The 18,709-nt window shown below is 38.9% G+C and overlaps 1 protein-coding gene across 1 annotated transcript in view; it reads left to right on the top strand.

The window, feature by feature from the left end:
• The window catches only part of cemip2 (cell migration inducing hyaluronidase 2), a 28,488-nt gene extending 11,134 nt beyond the window's left edge, over positions 1–17,354 (top strand). Inside the window, exons 8-24 of the mRNA XM_041999321.1 lie at positions 1,419–1,631; positions 5,029–5,234; positions 6,039–6,108; positions 6,766–6,894; positions 7,939–8,027; positions 9,118–9,249; positions 10,592–10,627; positions 10,914–11,069; positions 12,299–12,476; positions 13,776–13,991; positions 14,079–14,290; positions 14,463–14,645; positions 14,743–14,962; positions 15,062–15,163; positions 15,280–15,425; positions 15,546–15,652; positions 15,754–17,354. Coding sequence (XP_041855255.1) covers positions 1,419–1,631; positions 5,029–5,234; positions 6,039–6,108; positions 6,766–6,894; positions 7,939–8,027; positions 9,118–9,249; positions 10,592–10,627; positions 10,914–11,069; positions 12,299–12,476; positions 13,776–13,991; positions 14,079–14,290; positions 14,463–14,645; positions 14,743–14,962; positions 15,062–15,163; positions 15,280–15,425; positions 15,546–15,652; positions 15,754–15,953 — 2,595 coding nt within the window. The 3' untranslated portion in view covers positions 15,954–17,354. The remainder of the gene's footprint in view (positions 1–1,418; positions 1,632–5,028; positions 5,235–6,038; positions 6,109–6,765; positions 6,895–7,938; positions 8,028–9,117; positions 9,250–10,591; positions 10,628–10,913; positions 11,070–12,298; positions 12,477–13,775; positions 13,992–14,078; positions 14,291–14,462; positions 14,646–14,742; positions 14,963–15,061; positions 15,164–15,279; positions 15,426–15,545; positions 15,653–15,753) is intronic.
• The last annotated feature ends 1,355 nt before the right edge of the window (positions 17,355–18,709 follow it).

Genomic DNA, 18,709 nt, shown 5'->3' with positions numbered 1-18,709 from the left:
AACGTAACATGGCGCCAACGGAGCTATAGTTCAAAGTGCCGAGCAGAGAATAGTGCTGGATACCTTTACCTTTTAACTTCCATCCATTTATCCATCCATTACCCACCACTTATAGAAGCTGGGATGTGGGAGAAGTTGCCTAATAAGAGAAGCCTGGACTTCCCTCTCCTTAGCCACTTCTTCCAGCTCTTCTGGAGGAATCTTGAGGTGTTCTCAGGTCAGTTCAGAAATATAGTCCCTCCAGTGTGCCCTGGGTCTTTCCCTGGACCGCCTCCCAGTGCCTGGGAAACCTCCCCAGGGAGGCATCCTAACCAGATGCCTGAGCCACCTCACCTGGCTCCTCCTCTCGATGCAGAGAACCACCGGTTCTACTCTGAGCACCTCCCATATGACTGAGCTTCTCACCTTATCTTTAAAGGATGGCCCAGCCTCCTTTCGGAGGAAACTGATTTCAGATGGTTGTATTCGCTATCTTGCTCTTTCGGTGATTACCGACAGCTCGTGACCATAGATGGGGGTAGGAATATAGAGCGACCAGTTAATTGAGAGCTTCACCTTTTGGCTCAGCTCCGTCTTCACCATGACAGATAGATGCAGAGTCCTTATAACTGCTCTCCATTCTTCCCTTATACATGAACAAGACCCCAAGTAACTTGAAATCCATTTGGGAAGGATCTCATTCCTTACCTGGAGAGGACACTCCACCCTTTTCTGGTTAAAGACTGTGGTTTTGCATTTGGGTGCTCATTTTCATCCCAACCTCTTCACACCTGGCTATATTAATCACTTAAGTCAGAGTTGGAGATCACGGCCTGATGACGCCCACAGCTCCCATGCTCCCTCCAGAACACTGCACAGGGGGTGGAGTGGTCCACTGTTCCACGGCCAGGGCAAAAACCACACTGCTCCTCCTCAATCCGAGGTTCAACTATCCAGCCGACCCTCCTCTCCAGGACCCCTGAATAGACATAACAACGAGGCTGAGAGGTGTGATTCAATGTTGTTGGTACAAACCCTATGAATGAATGGCCCCCCTGTAGAACAAGGGGAACAAGGGGAGTCCCCTAGTTCCTAGTAGTTTCAAAACAGGACAAGGACTCCAAAAAGTTGGGTACTCTGAACTGCTGATACGCAGACACAAACAACAGTCAGAATGAACGGGGAGGTATGCTACCCTATTGTTCACTGGAGTGAAACCCTACGTACAGGCATCGAGCCAATTAATATGCCCACACCTGCTTGGCACCTCTCATCAGGGCACCTGATCCTCAAGAGCCCAAGCAGTGTGTCCAGGCGAGTTCACTTATATCTAGCCAGAACCTCTCGACCTTCAGAGTCAGAAAGTCTTTTCATTAACTACCTTTTAATTTCTTTTTTTTCTGTCAGCCAACTGACTTTCTCCCTCCCTTCCAACACAGATCTTTGGTAACTTCTCATCAGTTCATCTATCCTATGTGGAGTTAAAGAACATGGGTCAACAAGGTGAAAAAGGTCGCTACCCTATCCACTTTCACATGTGTGGGGATGTTGACCAGAGGGGAGGTTACTGGGAACCAACTTTTGTGGACGGACTTTCCATTCACCACTCCTTCTCCCGCTGTCTCACCATCCATGCAACGAACGGCCTTCTGGTGAGTAAAGTGTCTGTGTAAAAAAATCACATATTGATGCGCTGTTAGTATTGAGCCAGTGTGATGCTGACTGTCAAAACAGTGGCTTGTTTTCTTCTTTTTTGTCTTTAATCTGGCTTCTCAGATACCTTCTGTCATTGTTTGTTTGTTTGTTTTTTTTGTTTTGTTTTGTTTTTTGTAAGGAAGCCATATGACTAAAAGATCATATGTGCACTCTAGTATGTGAATAGTAAAGTAGGTGTCTGAATGCAGCCTATACTCAAAACTCAAAACATCCAAACTCAAAACACATCTGTTTTAAACTGGCATACTCACTGTAATATTTCACACTGCTTTTATTATTGTTTTATGTATCCGTTAATTTATGAATGTATTTATTGATTTGTTTTACTCTTGTGTTTTATCCTGTAAGGTGACCTTGAGTGTCAAGAAAGGCGCCAACAAATAAAATGTATTATTATTATTATTATTATTATTATTATTATATGATAGACTGTATGTATTTTTCATTTATTTATTTTATTACTTATTCTTCATGTAAATAATCTAATTGAAATGCAGAATCTCATTCTTAAATTTGTTTTGAACAAAGATACACACTATGTGTCAGCTGGGTTATGAGGGCTCACGATTAACCTCAAAGAGGAAAATTAACCTGCTGTTTATCCTGATGCAACTGACTTATTGTGTACTTTTTTTTTTTTTACCTCATTACTTCATATTCTAAAATGTTCCACTGGGTGTCAGCAATTTGGTATCAGATCATACTGTGTCAACTTCATACATTTTTTACCTTTTTTGGAAGATAATCAATTTTTACGTTAATTATCTAAAGATTTTTTTTCTCTCTGGGGTGGATTCTGTTCTGAGAGGAATTTCTCCTTATATTTATCTGTTATGATGAGTATCCACGGCAATGGAGAAGTTGTTCACCGGTGGGGTCATTATTGAGGATTTAGCTTTCCAAAACCAAATCAATGAGCAAAATAACACACCAAATCCCACGAGTTGAAGTAGAAACAAAAATAACTCTGGACAGGAGTAGGGCAGAGAGAAAATCTAAGGAAATTTAAACCATTTCTTCCAAACATTCTGATGAAAAATGTAAGGTTGTTAGCCAACAAAATGAATTAGCTTTAAGTGCTAGCAAGGACACAAGGAGAATGAGAAGAATGCATTATTATGTGTTGTAGCAACACAAAGATGCAGGAACAAATCCCAGGCACTCGTGTCTGTACATGTAGAGTAGATTTAGACATCAAAGTGAGCGAAAAAACTGAAGGTGGAGGCATTTCAGTACAGATGGTGTCATTCTGTGGATGTCACTGTAAAAACGAGGACCGGCACCAGGATCTTGAGGTGCGAGCTTTGGTCCATATTGTCCATCCAAAGAGTTTATATGTGTTATTCTGGTTTTACTGTCATCTGGACAAATGAGTTAGTATTCTGAGGATCATGATATTTTAGTTTATCCAGTTCTTTTAACACAATTTATCCTGCACTGTTAGTCAGACGTTCCAGAAAATACAGGTGGATACCTCCAAAACCACCTGGAATTATGACAAGATAAACACCTCAGACTTTTAATACAAGTCTGAGTCCTATCATCAGCAAAAAATACTCAGATGACTCTGCAGTTGCGAGGATATGTCAGAAGCCGAGTACAAAGAACTGGACAATTACTGTGTTACGACCTCAACTCAGCTAAGGACAAGGGAGTGGCAACATTAAGACCAGAAATGGTAAAGTTCTTGGTAAAGTAAATTGTCAATTGGCAAAGCTCAATTAAAAAACAAAGATGAAAAACAAGGCAAGTTTATTTGTACATTTCATGTACAAGACAATTCAAACTGCTTTACATAAAACATTGAAAGCATTGCAATGTGGTTCATAAAGTCTGAAAACACAAGTCAGGAGACAACCAAATCCAAAATCTACAAGCACAAGCATCACATTTACAATAACCAAAGCACAGTTAAGCCAAAACCACAATTGCCAAACTGGGTTTGTTTACCACAGCTGCACTAAATGAATGTCAGCGGGCAGTTAAATAGTGGAGATCACACTGGAATCGGCTGGACAGTCGTCAACCGAGCCAATCGCAAACAGAGAACCAAATAGACAGCCAATTGCAGATGGGGAAATACACATGGCAAGGCAAATTTATTTGTATAGCACATTTTATGTACAAGACAATTCAAAGGGCTTTATATAAAACATTTCAGCAGGGTGCAGAAAGCAATAATAATGGAAATAAAACAGATAAAACGCAAGAAATAAAATTTCAGTGTGGGGAAAGACAATAAAATAATAAATTACATTAAAATGATTAAAAGCAAGATAAGTAAAAAAAAAAAAAAAGTTACCGTGCAGATTTCATGCATACCAATCAGCCCTGTTTGTAACCACACACAAAGCTCTGAATATCTAAACAAAGATGGCTAGGCCTGGGGCAGTAACACACTTTGTGAGATGGTGTGGAAACAATTTCTTCTTCGTGAACATGAACAAAACCAAAGAGATGACTGTGGATTTTAGGAAGAACAGGGGTAACCGAACACTATATACATCTTGGAATAAGAGTTGGAGGTGATGGAGGATTACAAAGACCTGGGAGTTCAACTGGAAACAGTCTAGAAATCTGCAGTCTGGAAATGCAACATTGACTCTGTCTACAAGAAAAGACAGGGCAGACTACCTCTTGAGGAAGTTAAGGTCCTTCAATGTCTTCACCAAGTTGTTGCATATCTTCTATAAGTCTGTAGTGAAAAGTGCAATCTACTAAGGTAGACAACTGTGAAGCTCCTGGAGCTGATTATCTAGCGAAGAATGCTGCACTAGTTGCTGAACATGACGCATGATTCTCAACACCCTCTACACAACACAATGAGAATACAGCAGACTGAATGACCACAGGAGGTCATTCCTGCCTACAGCCATCACCCTCCAGGACAAAAACCTAAATTAATAATTTCAAATGTATTATAAAAAACAAAACAACATTATTATTTCCCTTTGGATATCAAGGAAGTAATTTTTATTTCATACCCTCTGTCTCTTTATTGTTTCAGTATGGTTAAAATTAAAAAAATGTTTCTTGTTTGAAAAGTTGCTCAGAAATATTTAGTGTTTAGAGAAGCAGACGCATTTTGTTCTCACAGTGTACCAAGTTTTCCTTTTAGGGTGTTTATGGTTTCCAAAGTGAAGGAACAGATGTTCCTTAACTTTCTTATTTACCAAGTTCTTTTGTGTATTTGGGTGAGAAATATTTTTTCCTTAGAAATGATGCTGTAAGAGAACATAGAGCCGTATTTATTCCCCTTTCCTGCGCAAAACTCAGCTGTAGTCTTTTTGTGCATTATGTGCTTTTAATGATTGTCTTCTTTCTTTGACCCAGGTGAAGAACACTATAGGTTATGACACTCTGGGCCACTGTTTTTTCCTTGAGGATGGAATTGAACAGCGAAACACTTTCTACCACAACCTTGGCCTGGTGACTCGACCTGGGACTTTGTTGCCGACTGATCGCAATGACACTCTGTGCACCACCATAAAAGACAAAGTCTTCAAGGGTTACACTCCCTCACCAAGTACAGAGTGCAAGTAAGACATTGTAACTGTGTGATCATAGTTAACGATGCAAGCAGAGACAGAATAAACTATTTAAAGTTTCTGCTGCATTGCAAAGAATATTTCGTTATTTTCAGGCTTTATCTAAAATGTGAATGGCTTTTACTATCTAATGAGCTGTCATTTATATCAACAAAGAGATAGAGTTCATTCTTCTTATCCTTGTAAAATAAGTCTGCTTTTAATAAGACCGTCTGCTTTAGTCAAGCACTGTTAAGCACACAACTTGATACTCAAGCAGGGAAATGTTGTTTTTTCCACTTTTAAAAGTATATCAGTGTCATAATAAATCTTTGACTCATGAGCCCCTGTGAGAAACCCGGTGAGATGGTGCAGACATGACTTGAGAGAAAACAGATGGTACACATCTATGTGAGAGAGATCCTGCACTTAGTAATGCTGTGTGAGGGAGATAAAGGCAGGATGATTTTATCCAAAGCAATAACAAGCTCTCTCTATGGGATGTTTTTTTTTAATGTCAAAGGTACAAGAAAAGTGCCTCTGTGCGGAAGCAGCTAGGTCTGTCTGTAGGAATTTGTGTGTGTGTGCGTGTGTGTGTTGTGAGTCTTGGCAGAGCTGCCCCTGTCTAGTGTTGATTTTGGAGAATGTGAATCACTGACAGAGTTTAGAAAGATTATAAAATGATTTGATCTCTTTCTTTCTGCTTACGAGTCAGTGTTTCATAAGCCAAGTTAATGTTTCTTTTATTATAATTTTATGTATATGTTATTATGTCTTTGTGTGTGTGTGTGCGTGTGTGGTGGGGGTGTTTTCCAGGGCAGTCTCAACATTCTGGATCGCCAACCCCAACAACAACCTCATCAGCAATGCAGCTGCAGGCTCGCAGGTAGTAAAGTCAGATTTATGTAAGAAAACAGTTTCAGAATAACTTCTTGCAAACGGTTTAGAAGAAGAAAAAAACTTGAAAGTGAATCACCAAAAAGAAAAGCCCATAGTTAAATATTAAATGTTGTTTAAGTGAAAGCAATCTGTAGGCTTTACTGTTCTTGAACTTTACATGATGGAAATTGAAAAGATTTTCTTGCTTGTAACAAAGTGATCCACCAATAAAATGAGACTTATCAGGCTTTAGTGTTTGACAGAGAGGTCGACAAACATATTGAGATCGTAATATATGAAAACAGAAAAAGAAGATCCTTCATTTTTCATTTTGGCACAAACAGTGTGGTGGTCCTCAGCCAGGGTTTATGCAGTATATTTATCAGAAGGGGGTATTTGATGTGATTTTTTTTTTTTTTTTTCTTTTTGGAGGGGGTTGTCTCTGTATAACTGAGGACCTGCAAACCTGGGCCCTTATATCTACTGTAGTCTATACTTCCTATGGGACTTGACCAACAGAAGAGACATCCTGCCTGTACAGCGATTGTGATATTTTATCTACAACTACCTATGCACTGATTGTTTATAATCAAAGATAATGAAATTCCTGCCTATGAGCAGAAACTTTTAATCCCCATTTCTTAACTCTTCCTTCCTTTTCCAGGATGCTGGCATATGGTTTGTGTTCCACAGCTCTTCCACTGGGGAGTCTCGTGGGCTGGTGCCAGAAACCAAGGCAGAGTTAACTCCGCTTGGAATATTTTACAACAATCGTGTGCACTCCAACTTTAAGGTATCATTAGCATTGCTAATCTCTCTCATGCGTAGCTGGAGCTTCATAAATCAGGCAGTGCAGATGTCTTTAAACTTTTACTTCAAACAAACAACACGGACAACAAACCCGCCATTCTTGACCGACATCTAGTCTAACTCAATCGTTTTTTCTTCTTCCGTTATAAGACAGTCACTTCCTGCTACTTCAAAATAAAACAGTCATTGCTCTTAGAAACTAAACAAAGTGAGGTGTGATGCACGGCAGAATTATAACAGCAACTAATCATGAAATACAGACAAATTCATACTCAGTGAACTAAACATATTAAACATCAATATTCTTTGAGCATTTCACAACACCCACACACAAAATAGCTTACCATGCTATCCCAGATCTCTGTGTAGTATCCCCTGTCTATATGTTTCATGAAGACAAGAGAAATGCAGTGTTATGATTTGTTTGGAGAAAAAAATGGAAATAATTATAACAGTGCTCTCCTGGTTCTTGCCAAAAATAGACATGCAGACACACACGCACACACACACAGACAGACAGGCATATATGGCTTCCACAATGGTGCTCTGTTGTGTGAAGACAGAAATTGGGCAGGTGAACTGTGAGCTCTTTGTCCAGTCTGACCGCAGCAGCCTCTCATAGAGGAAGGAGCCCCAAGGTTAAAAACTAAACCTTGCCTATACCAACTCACAGCACACATTTCCATATGCATAAGACACACACAGATACATAACATTTGTCCTTTAAGTTTTTTTTAAGTGTTTAGTTCATAGTCTAAATATGCAAAGCTATACATACAGTATATGTCATCGATTACCCATAGATTCTTTTTACATCTGTTCCTATTACATTCACGTAGCCTCTATAGCTTAATTCTATATTTGCTACATAACTCTGTAATTCAGTTTAAATTTATTAGTGCTTCATGTACTGCTCTGTAAAATATACTGACTAAGTTTATGTCAGTCAAATAAAAATCATCACAGTTGAACCATAGTTTCAGGGAAAACTTAATGTGTTATTGTAACCATGCATTTATCTTCCTAGGCAGGGCTATTTATTGATAAAGGAGTGAAAACTACCAACGCCAGTGCTTCTGATCCCCGAGAATACCTCTGTTTGGATAACAATGCCAGGTGAGTATATGTGAGCAATAACAGCCTATAGCACTGTACTCTGAAATGGTCTGTGGTAGGTTATCACATGCATCATGTTATATAATTACACTTTGTAAATATTGATGTATATGTGGTTTACTAATATATTTGTTTAATGCCAGTGTTAATAAATGTGCACAAATAAGGTTATTGATTGCTTCCTGTCATATATGTACTGCGGCATGGCCATTGACATGGATAGATAGGTGGATGACTTTATAGTGTGTTGCTGCATTTTACTGAAAGGTCTGTTAAGTTTGTGTTGACAGAGAAAACAAGGCTTCACAGATAGTTTCCACTCTGCAGCTCCCTACCCAAATACAGCCCTCAACTAGATGGAAAAAAATCTTGTGTCCACTGAGACTACTGGCTGCACACACAAACATGCACTCTGAGTGTGTACATGTCTGCAGAAGTATGAAGGGAATGTATTAAGTGTTAAAATGTGTCCTGATATATGAGGAGGTTGTTGCAAATTCCAGCATGAGGATATTAGATGTTTACAGGTTTCAGAGAATGAATGTGGTTTATAAACTTTATTCCATCTCCAAATTCAGGTCAGATTTTTTTCCCCTGAGCCAAGCTGTGGTCCATGGCAAGTTATTTTTAACACTAACAAACACAAGTGCCACCTTTACTCTCAAAAAAAAGAAAAGATTCGGTCTGTTTGTTTGTAAAGACTGCAAAAATCATTTTATTGCATTCAAGTCATCAAATCAAAATGCAACATTTAAAATGTAATACTATGACAGATGGTTGACCAGTGGATCAAACCTTTTTGCTTTTAATGACGCTGTGTGCTTTCCTGCTTTGCTATTCTCAGGCCTCAGTGTGGGAGGTAATAAGAATCGACTCTTGCATGTAAAATCACATAATCAGTGTGTCTGTGTTACTTGTTGTTTTGCTTACTGATCTACATGAAGACCACATGTGTAAAGAAATGAGTAGAAAATGGGTTTGGCTCTGTAGTACGGATAAATAAAACTTAAGGAGGAAATTAATATATAATCAGCAGTTACAAGGGCAGCAGTAGAAGTATGTATCCTATTATGAATGGGCTTTTTCTCAGATTCAGACCACACCAGAATGCAGACCCTAGTCTTCCTCGGGTGGCAGCAGTCATCGACAATCTGATTTCCTTCAAGAACAATGACTTGGGAGCGTGGATACGAGGTGGAGACATCATCATCCAGAACTCGGGGTGAGGCGGCTCAGTGAGATTCTGTTGCAGTCAGCTGAGCAGCCAGCTTGTTGTCTTTAAAGGTCCCATATTATACACTTTATTCCCAATCTGAGACCATTCATTAATATCTAAATGAAATATTTCCGCCATGGTATGGACAAATCGACCCTCAGTTTGAGTGCAGCGGCTTCTCTTCACCTCCCTCTTTTTAGCAGCTTCAGAAATGTGCCGTTTATGGTGGGCGGAACCCTGGTGGAGCAGCTCAGCTGTTGGCTCCGCCCATCGCATCGCCCGTCATGAGGTGATTGACAGGTTAATATATTTTCAAGCTATCAGACTAATAAGGCCGAAATGATAAAATAACTGCCAGCTCTTACCTCTCCAGCTGTGTCACGGACAGTTGGTATTGAACCTGGCTTCAGCTTCAAACGGTTGGCGAAGCCTGCTTTCCATGCCCCCATGTTGTGGAAACAGTCCTCTTTGAAATGCTGGCCACAGACATGCAAAACCTTTGGAAGTTTTCTGGGTACATTTCCTCCAAAAATAAAATTAATCCACTCAGTCCTCGTGGGTTCAGTGGATGGAAGTAAAAAAACGTTTTCGTGTTCATTTATGCAGCCACAAACAGAACAGTGCTTCTGTCACTTAGCCATGTCCGCTAACGAGGGTTGCCGAAGAGGGAAAAACACTGGGCGCTAGGTGATTTTTAGAGGGCGGGCTTTGAGAGCCGGTAGACGGGTCCATCGCTCTGTGGGGAGTGGTTATTGTCCCTTATGACGTCATAACGTACACGCTTTCAAAGAAGCTCATTTCAGCGCTTACTTCCCTAGAGGTGGAGCAGGGGGGAGAGAGAGCGCCTGAAAGAGTTTCACACTTACGGGTCTCCTACACATGCGGGGGGACCAGTATGACTGTTCCAAAACCATTAAAAAGTGAATTTTGCATAATATGGGACCTTTAAGTGACCAGAAGGCCAGGAATTCTTTCTATATGTCTGTCTGTTTATCTGCCTCTGTCTGTTAATGTAATCCCACCACAAATTGTTATGATGACCATATCTGCTCTTTATAATTCTTTTCTTTTCCTCATTCGTTAGTCTCAACATTAAATTTATCATTGGCTTGTTTCACACATCTTTAAAAAAAATTGCAATTTGAGTTGAATATTTTGTGATTTATGTTGCTTTAAATGAATTAACATGGGTTCCACTTTATTTTTTATACTGGTAACAAGTCTTAAATTTATTTGCTAAATGCTAGAACAAAAGCAAAATCTACTTGGTGTTTCTCAAATTAAAAATGTTTAGGTCATAGTGTTCATTGCCAGACTTTTTATAAGACTTGCATTTGATTTTTGGCAGCTTTGCAGATAACGGAGTGGGACTGTCTTTTGCCAGGTATGTATTCAGATTCAGATTCACTTTTTTTTAAACCAGTAGTGGTTTGTTTTGGTTTTTTGTCTTTTTTTCAGCCATATTTATTTTTCTGCTACCACAAGGTGAGCTTCCAAAATCCATTTGTGATGAAGAGCCAATGAGCATAGAACAGAAACTTTACATTTTTTGAAGTTGCAAACTGTTCTTTACTTTTACTTGCTGTCAGCCCCAATAAAACATTAATTGTGTTACATGTTTAAATTAAATTGAATTTCATTCTATATGGCCTTATTTTCTTGCTCTCCAGTGATGGCAGCTACCCTAAAGATGAAGGCGCCAGCCAGGAGGTGAAACAGTCCTTGTTTGTGGGTGAAAGCCAAAACAGAGGAACCAACGGAGGGCAGAATAAATACTGGGGAGTCGGAGGGGTTGATGGAAAGATGAGGACCCTCCCTAGAAATAGGTAAATGTGAAGTGTGAGCAGATGGGAGTGTCTTTTTTTTTTTTGTCTCAAGAATTGCAGGTAATGGATTTCGCAGAATAATATGAAGGGAAAAACTGTAGGAGGGCAAGCAAGGGAGTTGGCTAGTTGGATAGGTTGGAATGACGGACCAGTGAGGCTTCTCCAGATGTTTTAAACTGTGAATGAACTTATGAAAAGAAGTTCTCTCTGTCTCATCTTGTTTCCATGGTATTTTAGATCTAGGTTATAAAAAGCTGTGGCGGTGTCATCTATGATGTTTTCCTAGAAGGGAAATGCTTCTTGTAGCATTTTGTTAGGTATTCAAAGACCAAGTTGGTTTCTGGTTCCAAGTTTTAGCTGGATAAAACCATTGTGTTCCTTTTTGTATCTTTAGATAGAATAATAAAATCTCATTAAGAGAGAGTAGAGCAATATTTGATTTGACCAGATTATGTGTCAAATAGTTTTCTCACTGTCAGTTTTATTAGCTGCACTCGCATTACAAACAGTCTACAAGGCTCTGCATGTCATAACAGCAAGTCACACTCTGTAAACAGACTTACAGTGTGGCTTATATGTCCTCTGAGGGTCTCGTGTCAGCTCTCTCTCTCTGTTTGTCTTTTACTTTTCCAGCATTACAAATGTTGGTGTACAAGAGGAGAGAAATGCAAACAATAAAATGGCACATATCTTTTTTTTTTGTTGTTTTATTAAAAGGTGTCAGTTTGTGACCACTGAGAACAACTTTACAACCATTTTATAGTCTTCCAGACCACAGGGTGACATCTGGCTTAGTTGGTTCGTCTGGGGTAACGGTGTTTACCACTAAATGTCCTGAAAGTTATTTTTACTCCAGAGGGAACAGTTTTACTAAATTAGAAAGCACAGCGTATGAGATGTTTGTAATCCTCTTTATGGCACTGTAACTCAAAAAAGAGATACCTCTGAGAGCAACAGGTTTAGAAAAATATTATATTAATATATTGTTTTTTCTCTACAGCCAGTTACTAATAGAATTATCTTGATGTTTGTTTTATCTATATTAGTATTGATATTATTAACTCAAGCTTAATTTTTATTAAAACCATTTGGATTTGGAAACAGTTTCATTTTTAACTTGATTATATGGAAGTTTTCCATTTATTTTTAAAAACATAAAAAAAAAGTAATTTATTGCTGCCGGTTGTCTTGGCTGATCATTACCCATTCATTCTACATCTTCATGTTAGGACATTTCCAATCCGAGGTTTCCAAATCTACGATGGTCCAGTGAGGCTTACACAGAGTACATTTCGTGGATTCGTCCCCACACCGGAGCGCAATACTAGTGCAGTTGGATTCAGCTTGAAGAACATGTGGCAGCTAACTCCACAAAACAACCTGTCCCAGCTCAGCTTTCACCCATTTGTGAGTAAACATCTGGGTTTGACTTCTTTCAAGATGCCCTAAGAATGTTAAACAGCTCTATGTAACTTTTGTTTTATACAAAGTAGCATGCAACACATTGTGGTAATATTAAGACTGACTGTGGGTTGCCATGCAACTCAGCCTGGGTGTCACACATAGTGTTTTCTTGTACATTGTGTACAAGTTTGATTCCATTTTGTCCGTGACATAATGTAGCTTAGTCATGTTTACAGGAACTAGTGGGGTTTTTTCAGTGTAATCCCAGGTGGCACTAACTCTTCTGTTTTTATCCTTTTTTACCCAGTGTATCGTCCACTTGGGCCACAAATATTAACTTTCTCCTCTTTGCTAGCTTAAAATTGTTCTTCCCCCCTGCAAGTATCATAATGTACTTCTCTATTATACAATTTGTATGTAATGTACCCTGGGCCTGTGGCAGTAGTCTCTGGAGAAACAAATGTAAATCACTGGTGCCCTCATGTGGTGGCATGGTATATTGCAGAAGTACGTTTCTTTACGCACCTTCAATACATTTGTTCGCTCTTTTAAACACCCAATAGATACTTCCCAAAGTAATGTCTTAGCTTTGTGCTGCACAGAAACAACCTGGAAACTGCAAATAGAGAATAAAAAAAATAAAAAATAAACCAAAAAACCCTAGACATCTGCTCATCATTGCACTAAAAAAACAGACTTTAGTTGACTTTAATTATCACTATCTCCTGTTTGAAATGAATTATTGTTGTTGTTGTTATTATTATTATTATTGTTATTATTATTAACAATAATAATAATAATAATAATGTTATTATTGTTGATATTGTTATTAATATGAGGAACAATAATAACAAGAATAATTTCATTTGGGGATTGCTAATTTTTTTTCTTCCTTAATGACCTCAGTTCTAGCCTTAAATAGCTGGGTTTTTTTTTTTGCATTTTGCTGGTCTGAAAGGCAAAATTAGGGTTTATTTACATATTCAATTCAAATGAGAGACCAAAACATGAAGTATCTTGAGTTCATGCAATCTGTATAAAATTAAGTTAGAATTAAGTAAGAATTACAATTGTTTAAAATTAGCATTTCTAACTTTTCCTGATGTCTCCTAATGTAATTCCTTTTAGATATTGGGGAAATTCATATTTGTTTATTTCAAGATGTCTTACACTTATTACTGGAATTATTGGTCAGTTAGGACTACTGCTGCACCAATACACCCTACAACAATACACTGGCATGTCATACAGTAGTGGGATAATGAAGGCATTTACAACACCTCTCACAAATGATCTTCTCAGGTGGCTCTGCAAGCATTCTTTGGTCGTCCTGGACAGTGGTTCGAGGAGAATGACCTGGACGGTGACAAGAACTCCATATTTCATGATGTGGACGGGTCAGTAACAGGTTACAGAGACACATATGCTGGCCGAGCAGACAATTACTTGATTCAACATCCAGGTTGTGTGCAACTGCCCCAGTGGAATGGAGTGACCTGCAGTGGGCGCTACTCTCAGGTGCGGCACATCTTGATGCATACAACACTATTGCTCTGTCTTTTTTCTCTCCCTGAAACTTAATCTTGTCATACTCCTCTGGTTCAGGTATACATCCAGACACGGGGAGCTCCGAACCTCAGCTTGTCCATCAGCAGAGATGAATACCCTAGTGCTCCACTGGTACTGAGGGGGATTAACAGCCAGGGGGCATCATCTCAGCAGTATCAGCCTATCCTGATGATGAGCAAGAGCTATACTCTGCACTGGAATGGACCTGCACCCAGAGAGGTTGTCCTCTCTCTCATTAACTTTGATAAGTGAGTAGAAATAATAATCATGTGTGGCTATGTGTGCACCCAGAAATATATAAAGTCGTGGGATATCTGTGATATCACCTACAAACATCACTACATTAAATGAGGTTCATCAGTCAGTTTGATCACAGGGAAACTTCTGAGCTGACAAACATCTCATCTTTCTCTCACACAGAGATGACTGGGTGCTGGTGGGACTCTGTTACCCATCAGACACAACATTTCAGATCATGGCCGATATCAACAATAGGCAGAAAAACACCTTTGCTAATATCACAGAGTACGGCACTGTGTCATCTCTTGCACAGCTGGAGAAGAAACCAGAGGAAAGGAAGTACTTTTTTGACCAGACTGTTGGGTGAGGAAACACATCCTCAGTTTTTAATTGTTCTCACAAATGCATGAATTTGTAAAGTTTATTACTCTACCTGCTTCACTTTTGCCATAATTTCCAGCTTGTTGTGGCTCTATCTTCGGGCCCGGCATGGTCGTGACGGTTACAGCTATTGTTCAATAAAAGGCTGCGAAAGGGTGAAAGTCTTGGCCACAACATTATCCAAACAAACGTGTAACTGTACAGCTAAAGCCTACCCCAAGTACTCCAAGACTCCCACAGCGGTGGTGCCAATGCCAGCTCTTAATACACAGCCCTGCAAAGACTGTGGGGCTCAACAGGTTTGAAGAACAACATTTAGGATGACCACCACCTATTTACTTAAAACACAAGCCACCACTGCTTATCATTGAGAGTTTTGTTTTTTTTCCCCCTCTCAGCTTGTGATTTCCAATGAGCCATGGACCTCCTACCTCCAGACACAAGTGAAGTCTCTCAGCATTAAAGAGCAGCAAAGAGGAGATAACATCTCCTTTATCACTGTAAGCATGTTAGGCTGAAAAACTCATCCAAATGTTTTATTATTCATATGATTACAAGTGTAAAGCTTTTAACAGTGTTCGTTTAGTTAGCTTAATCATTTCCTGCCACCCACCAGGTGAATGAGGTGACCATGTCCTTCTCTCAGGCTGGGTTTTTCCTGGTCTCAGTGGATGCCTGTTCTGGAAAAGTCACCAAGAAAACCTCATTTGCAACAATGGATGCCAAAATGAAACGGCACCTAGAAGCTGAAATTTCAAAGCAGTAAGTCACTAGAAGTTTGATCGTGGTGTTTACATTCAATACTTTTATATTTGTGTTACAAGTATGAAATCTTTCATTTTTGCAAAATCCTGCTTTAAATACAAAGCCATATATTTCCAGGTCGATAGTGCTCATGGCAACCCGAGGTCAGCTAGAAGGCCTGGTGGATCTAGCGCCACATCTGGTCTCCTTTGGTGTGGCCAAGACTGCTGATCTGCACAGTAAAGGTATGTGACATACTCTGCAGTTTTCCTGTCTTTTCCTCTCAAGTAACTCTATTCAAAGTTGTTTTTTTCTCACGCGTTCTTATTCCTGCCTTTCACTACAGGGAGTCTGGCTCTGTGGGGGTTCTTCGGTGGTTCTTCACCCCCTCCGTGGATTTTGCTACAAGCCGGGCAGGCAGATGATATCCTGGGACTGCAGGAGCGCTATTTGCCCTTGGGTTTAGAGAGTTATGGTTGTTTGCCACCGGCAGCTCCAACACGCAAAGACCTGGAGCTTTTGAAAAAAGCCACAGGGCTTCAATAACCAATGTGAACAACTTGCCTACCCAAAACAACTCTTGCGCACAGATACACAAACACCCAGCCAGATGAATGTGAACTGCTGAACCTTTAATTTATTAATTGTGACAGAGATTTGTACCATTTTTAATGGGTAGAAGGTGTATTATTATGAGTGGGATGAATATTTTTTGTGTTTTGTTTGTGTGTGTTTGTGTTAGTATGCCATTGGGCCATTAAGTCAATGCACTTTCTTTTTAGAGCTACAGCAATTTGCCTTATCAGCTAAAGTTTTTTTTTAAAGAACAGCAGCTCTACCAATATCACTATTTATTATGCAGGACATGAAAAGAGAATAAATACAATTCACTGTGAAAACACAGCATAATGGTTGAGAGACACACAGACCTGCAGGGAATTATGAAGATAAATTGCATTTTCTCTGAAATTAGACATTTGATTAGAGCTGAAAATGAAACTGACATCTGAGAATCAAATGCAATAAGGCAAAAAATTTATGTAGTACACAAAAGAAAAAAAAAAAAGAAAAAAAACGTAATCAAAGCCAGTGGGTTGGCTGTGTTTGTGCGTAGAATAGCAAATCCAAATAAGCCATATTCGTACTGATATTTAGAATAATGTGCAGTTAGATTAATCAGGCTGTTTTTGCTTTTCTAACAGAAGAAATGCCATTAAATGTGTTAGTACCGTTTAGGTTTTTCTTTCCTGCTCAGCATCGGTCACAACTAAACCTTTTCTTGGAAAGCCTCTGATCATCGTGCAGCTGTACAACTAAAGACTTTAAGCACCTTTTTTATGGATTCCTACATGGACTTACTGGATCTTTTCTTTCAATTATTATTTATCTTTTCATACTGACGGTCCCTCCAGACTGGCCACATGTGCAGCACAAATAGAATTTACTTTTCCTTTTTTTCTTAAACAGAATTGAATGTTTTACCTGTTGTCTGCCTCATTTATTATCCGTTTATGTGCATTATTACCAACGCAGTATGTTGAGATTTAATAACCAGAAGCCTTTTTATGTATGCAAACTGCAGTAGTGTGCAGAAAATGCATACAGATCGTATACCTGCTGAGAGATATAAAGCTTAACTTTGAGACTATATGATCTTTGATGTGTGTATGGATGCGAGCAGGGCTCCCCCACTGAGCACTGAGTATCTGTTTATGACTGTGTAGGTATGACAGACAATTCATGTGAGATGGAGGGATGACAATAAGCTTGTCGCCTTTTAACCACTCTACTGTTAAAAAGGAACAAAAGCAGAAGATTTAGTGATATTTCCACCTCTTACCTTCTGATTAGTTGATACTTTGAAGATGTAAACCAATGGAAAACAGATAGTCTGTGTTGTATTTACTGTGTGTACTTTTTCACAGTTATTAGTAATTGTGATCTAAACAAAATCGTTTACCATGAAAAATTCTGAATTTGATATGAAATTGCCAGTTAAATAAATACTATGTATTCTAATAAAATTGCATCTTTTTGTCTAGATTAGCTGTTGAAAGGATTGCCTCTTCTTTCAAGTGCAAAGGGCTCTTCATGTTTTGACATTCCTGAAATAAATAGGTGGAAAGTAAACTAGTCAACCATGTCCTGAATTTTTCTGTGTATGTGTTATTTATTTTTAGATATTCAACATTGGAACCATCTGAATCTGGTTTAGCACCAGAAACAAAGATACAGGGATGGTGCATCGTTTTAGGAAAGACAGACACTTTATGTTCAGTATATGTATTCCTCAGTTACAGTAAACACCTTAACCACTTTGAGTGAATGCACTATTTTTCTGATCTTTTTCTTTTCACCCACTCTGGAATATAATATGAGGACAAAGCTACAATTTAACTACATTATAGAATTCATTACAACATGTTAAATATAGTCAACTATCTGTGTGTGTGTACAGTTAAAATACACAGAAAAGCAGGGTATACCTGTGACAAAAAGATGAAAATGTACAGAGTAAAGAAATATGGCGCAGTCCCAACAGTGTCAGTGCACAGCCCATCTCATGGCTCAGATAGTGAGTGTATTTGACCACGAACACTGAGTGCACCCACACATTCGGTAGTTCGTAAATGAGGACAGGCTGGAGTGGTACAGTTTACAGGCAAAATGATGATGACAGGAGCTCTCTGACACCCAGACATCTGCCATGGGAAGGGAAAAAATTCTCACTGGCTGGTGGAGTTGGACTGTCTGTTTCCAGTTGTTTCTCACTGCCTCTAAAGACTGGTGTTTTAGTTTGCTTTGGAAACATTTAAACCTTAACATTAAGATAAAATGATCAGTTCAGGGTCGGAGAATATTTCTACCCGACTTGTGACTGCTACAATCATAACAAAAGCATTATAAGGGCTAAGGGGGGGCTGATATTAGTGTCTTTTGATCTTGTTCCTATGATGCTATGATGAACTGAATATTCCTTGCAGCTAAGTTTTTAATTATGTAATACCCAGGCTTTTGAACCTTGCAAATACATTTAGACAAATGCCAAGTCTAAAAATATGCCAGAGACCTGTGTAGGCAGCAGCCTTTAGCACTATACTGTATATTGTTTTCATGAGAAGGGTAATAACTATGGCAACACACACTCTGAACTGTAACACTTTTTTTGTCCTTTTCTTTAGTCTTTTACTTTTTAAAAAAAACCAAACTAAGCAGCTACTAGTGGATTTTTTATGATCTCTCAACAAACTTAATTATATCCGTGTATGTTTTTTACATTGTTCTTTTTGTGTAATATTCCC

This window comes from Melanotaenia boesemani, chromosome 11 (genome assembly GCF_017639745.1).
Source record: "Melanotaenia boesemani isolate fMelBoe1 chromosome 11, fMelBoe1.pri, whole genome shotgun sequence".
Classification (NCBI taxonomy): Eukaryota; Metazoa; Chordata; class Actinopteri; order Atheriniformes; family Melanotaeniidae; genus Melanotaenia; species Melanotaenia boesemani.
The sequence above is the reverse complement of the archived record's forward strand: the minus strand, read 5'-3'. Positions and strand labels throughout refer to the sequence as shown.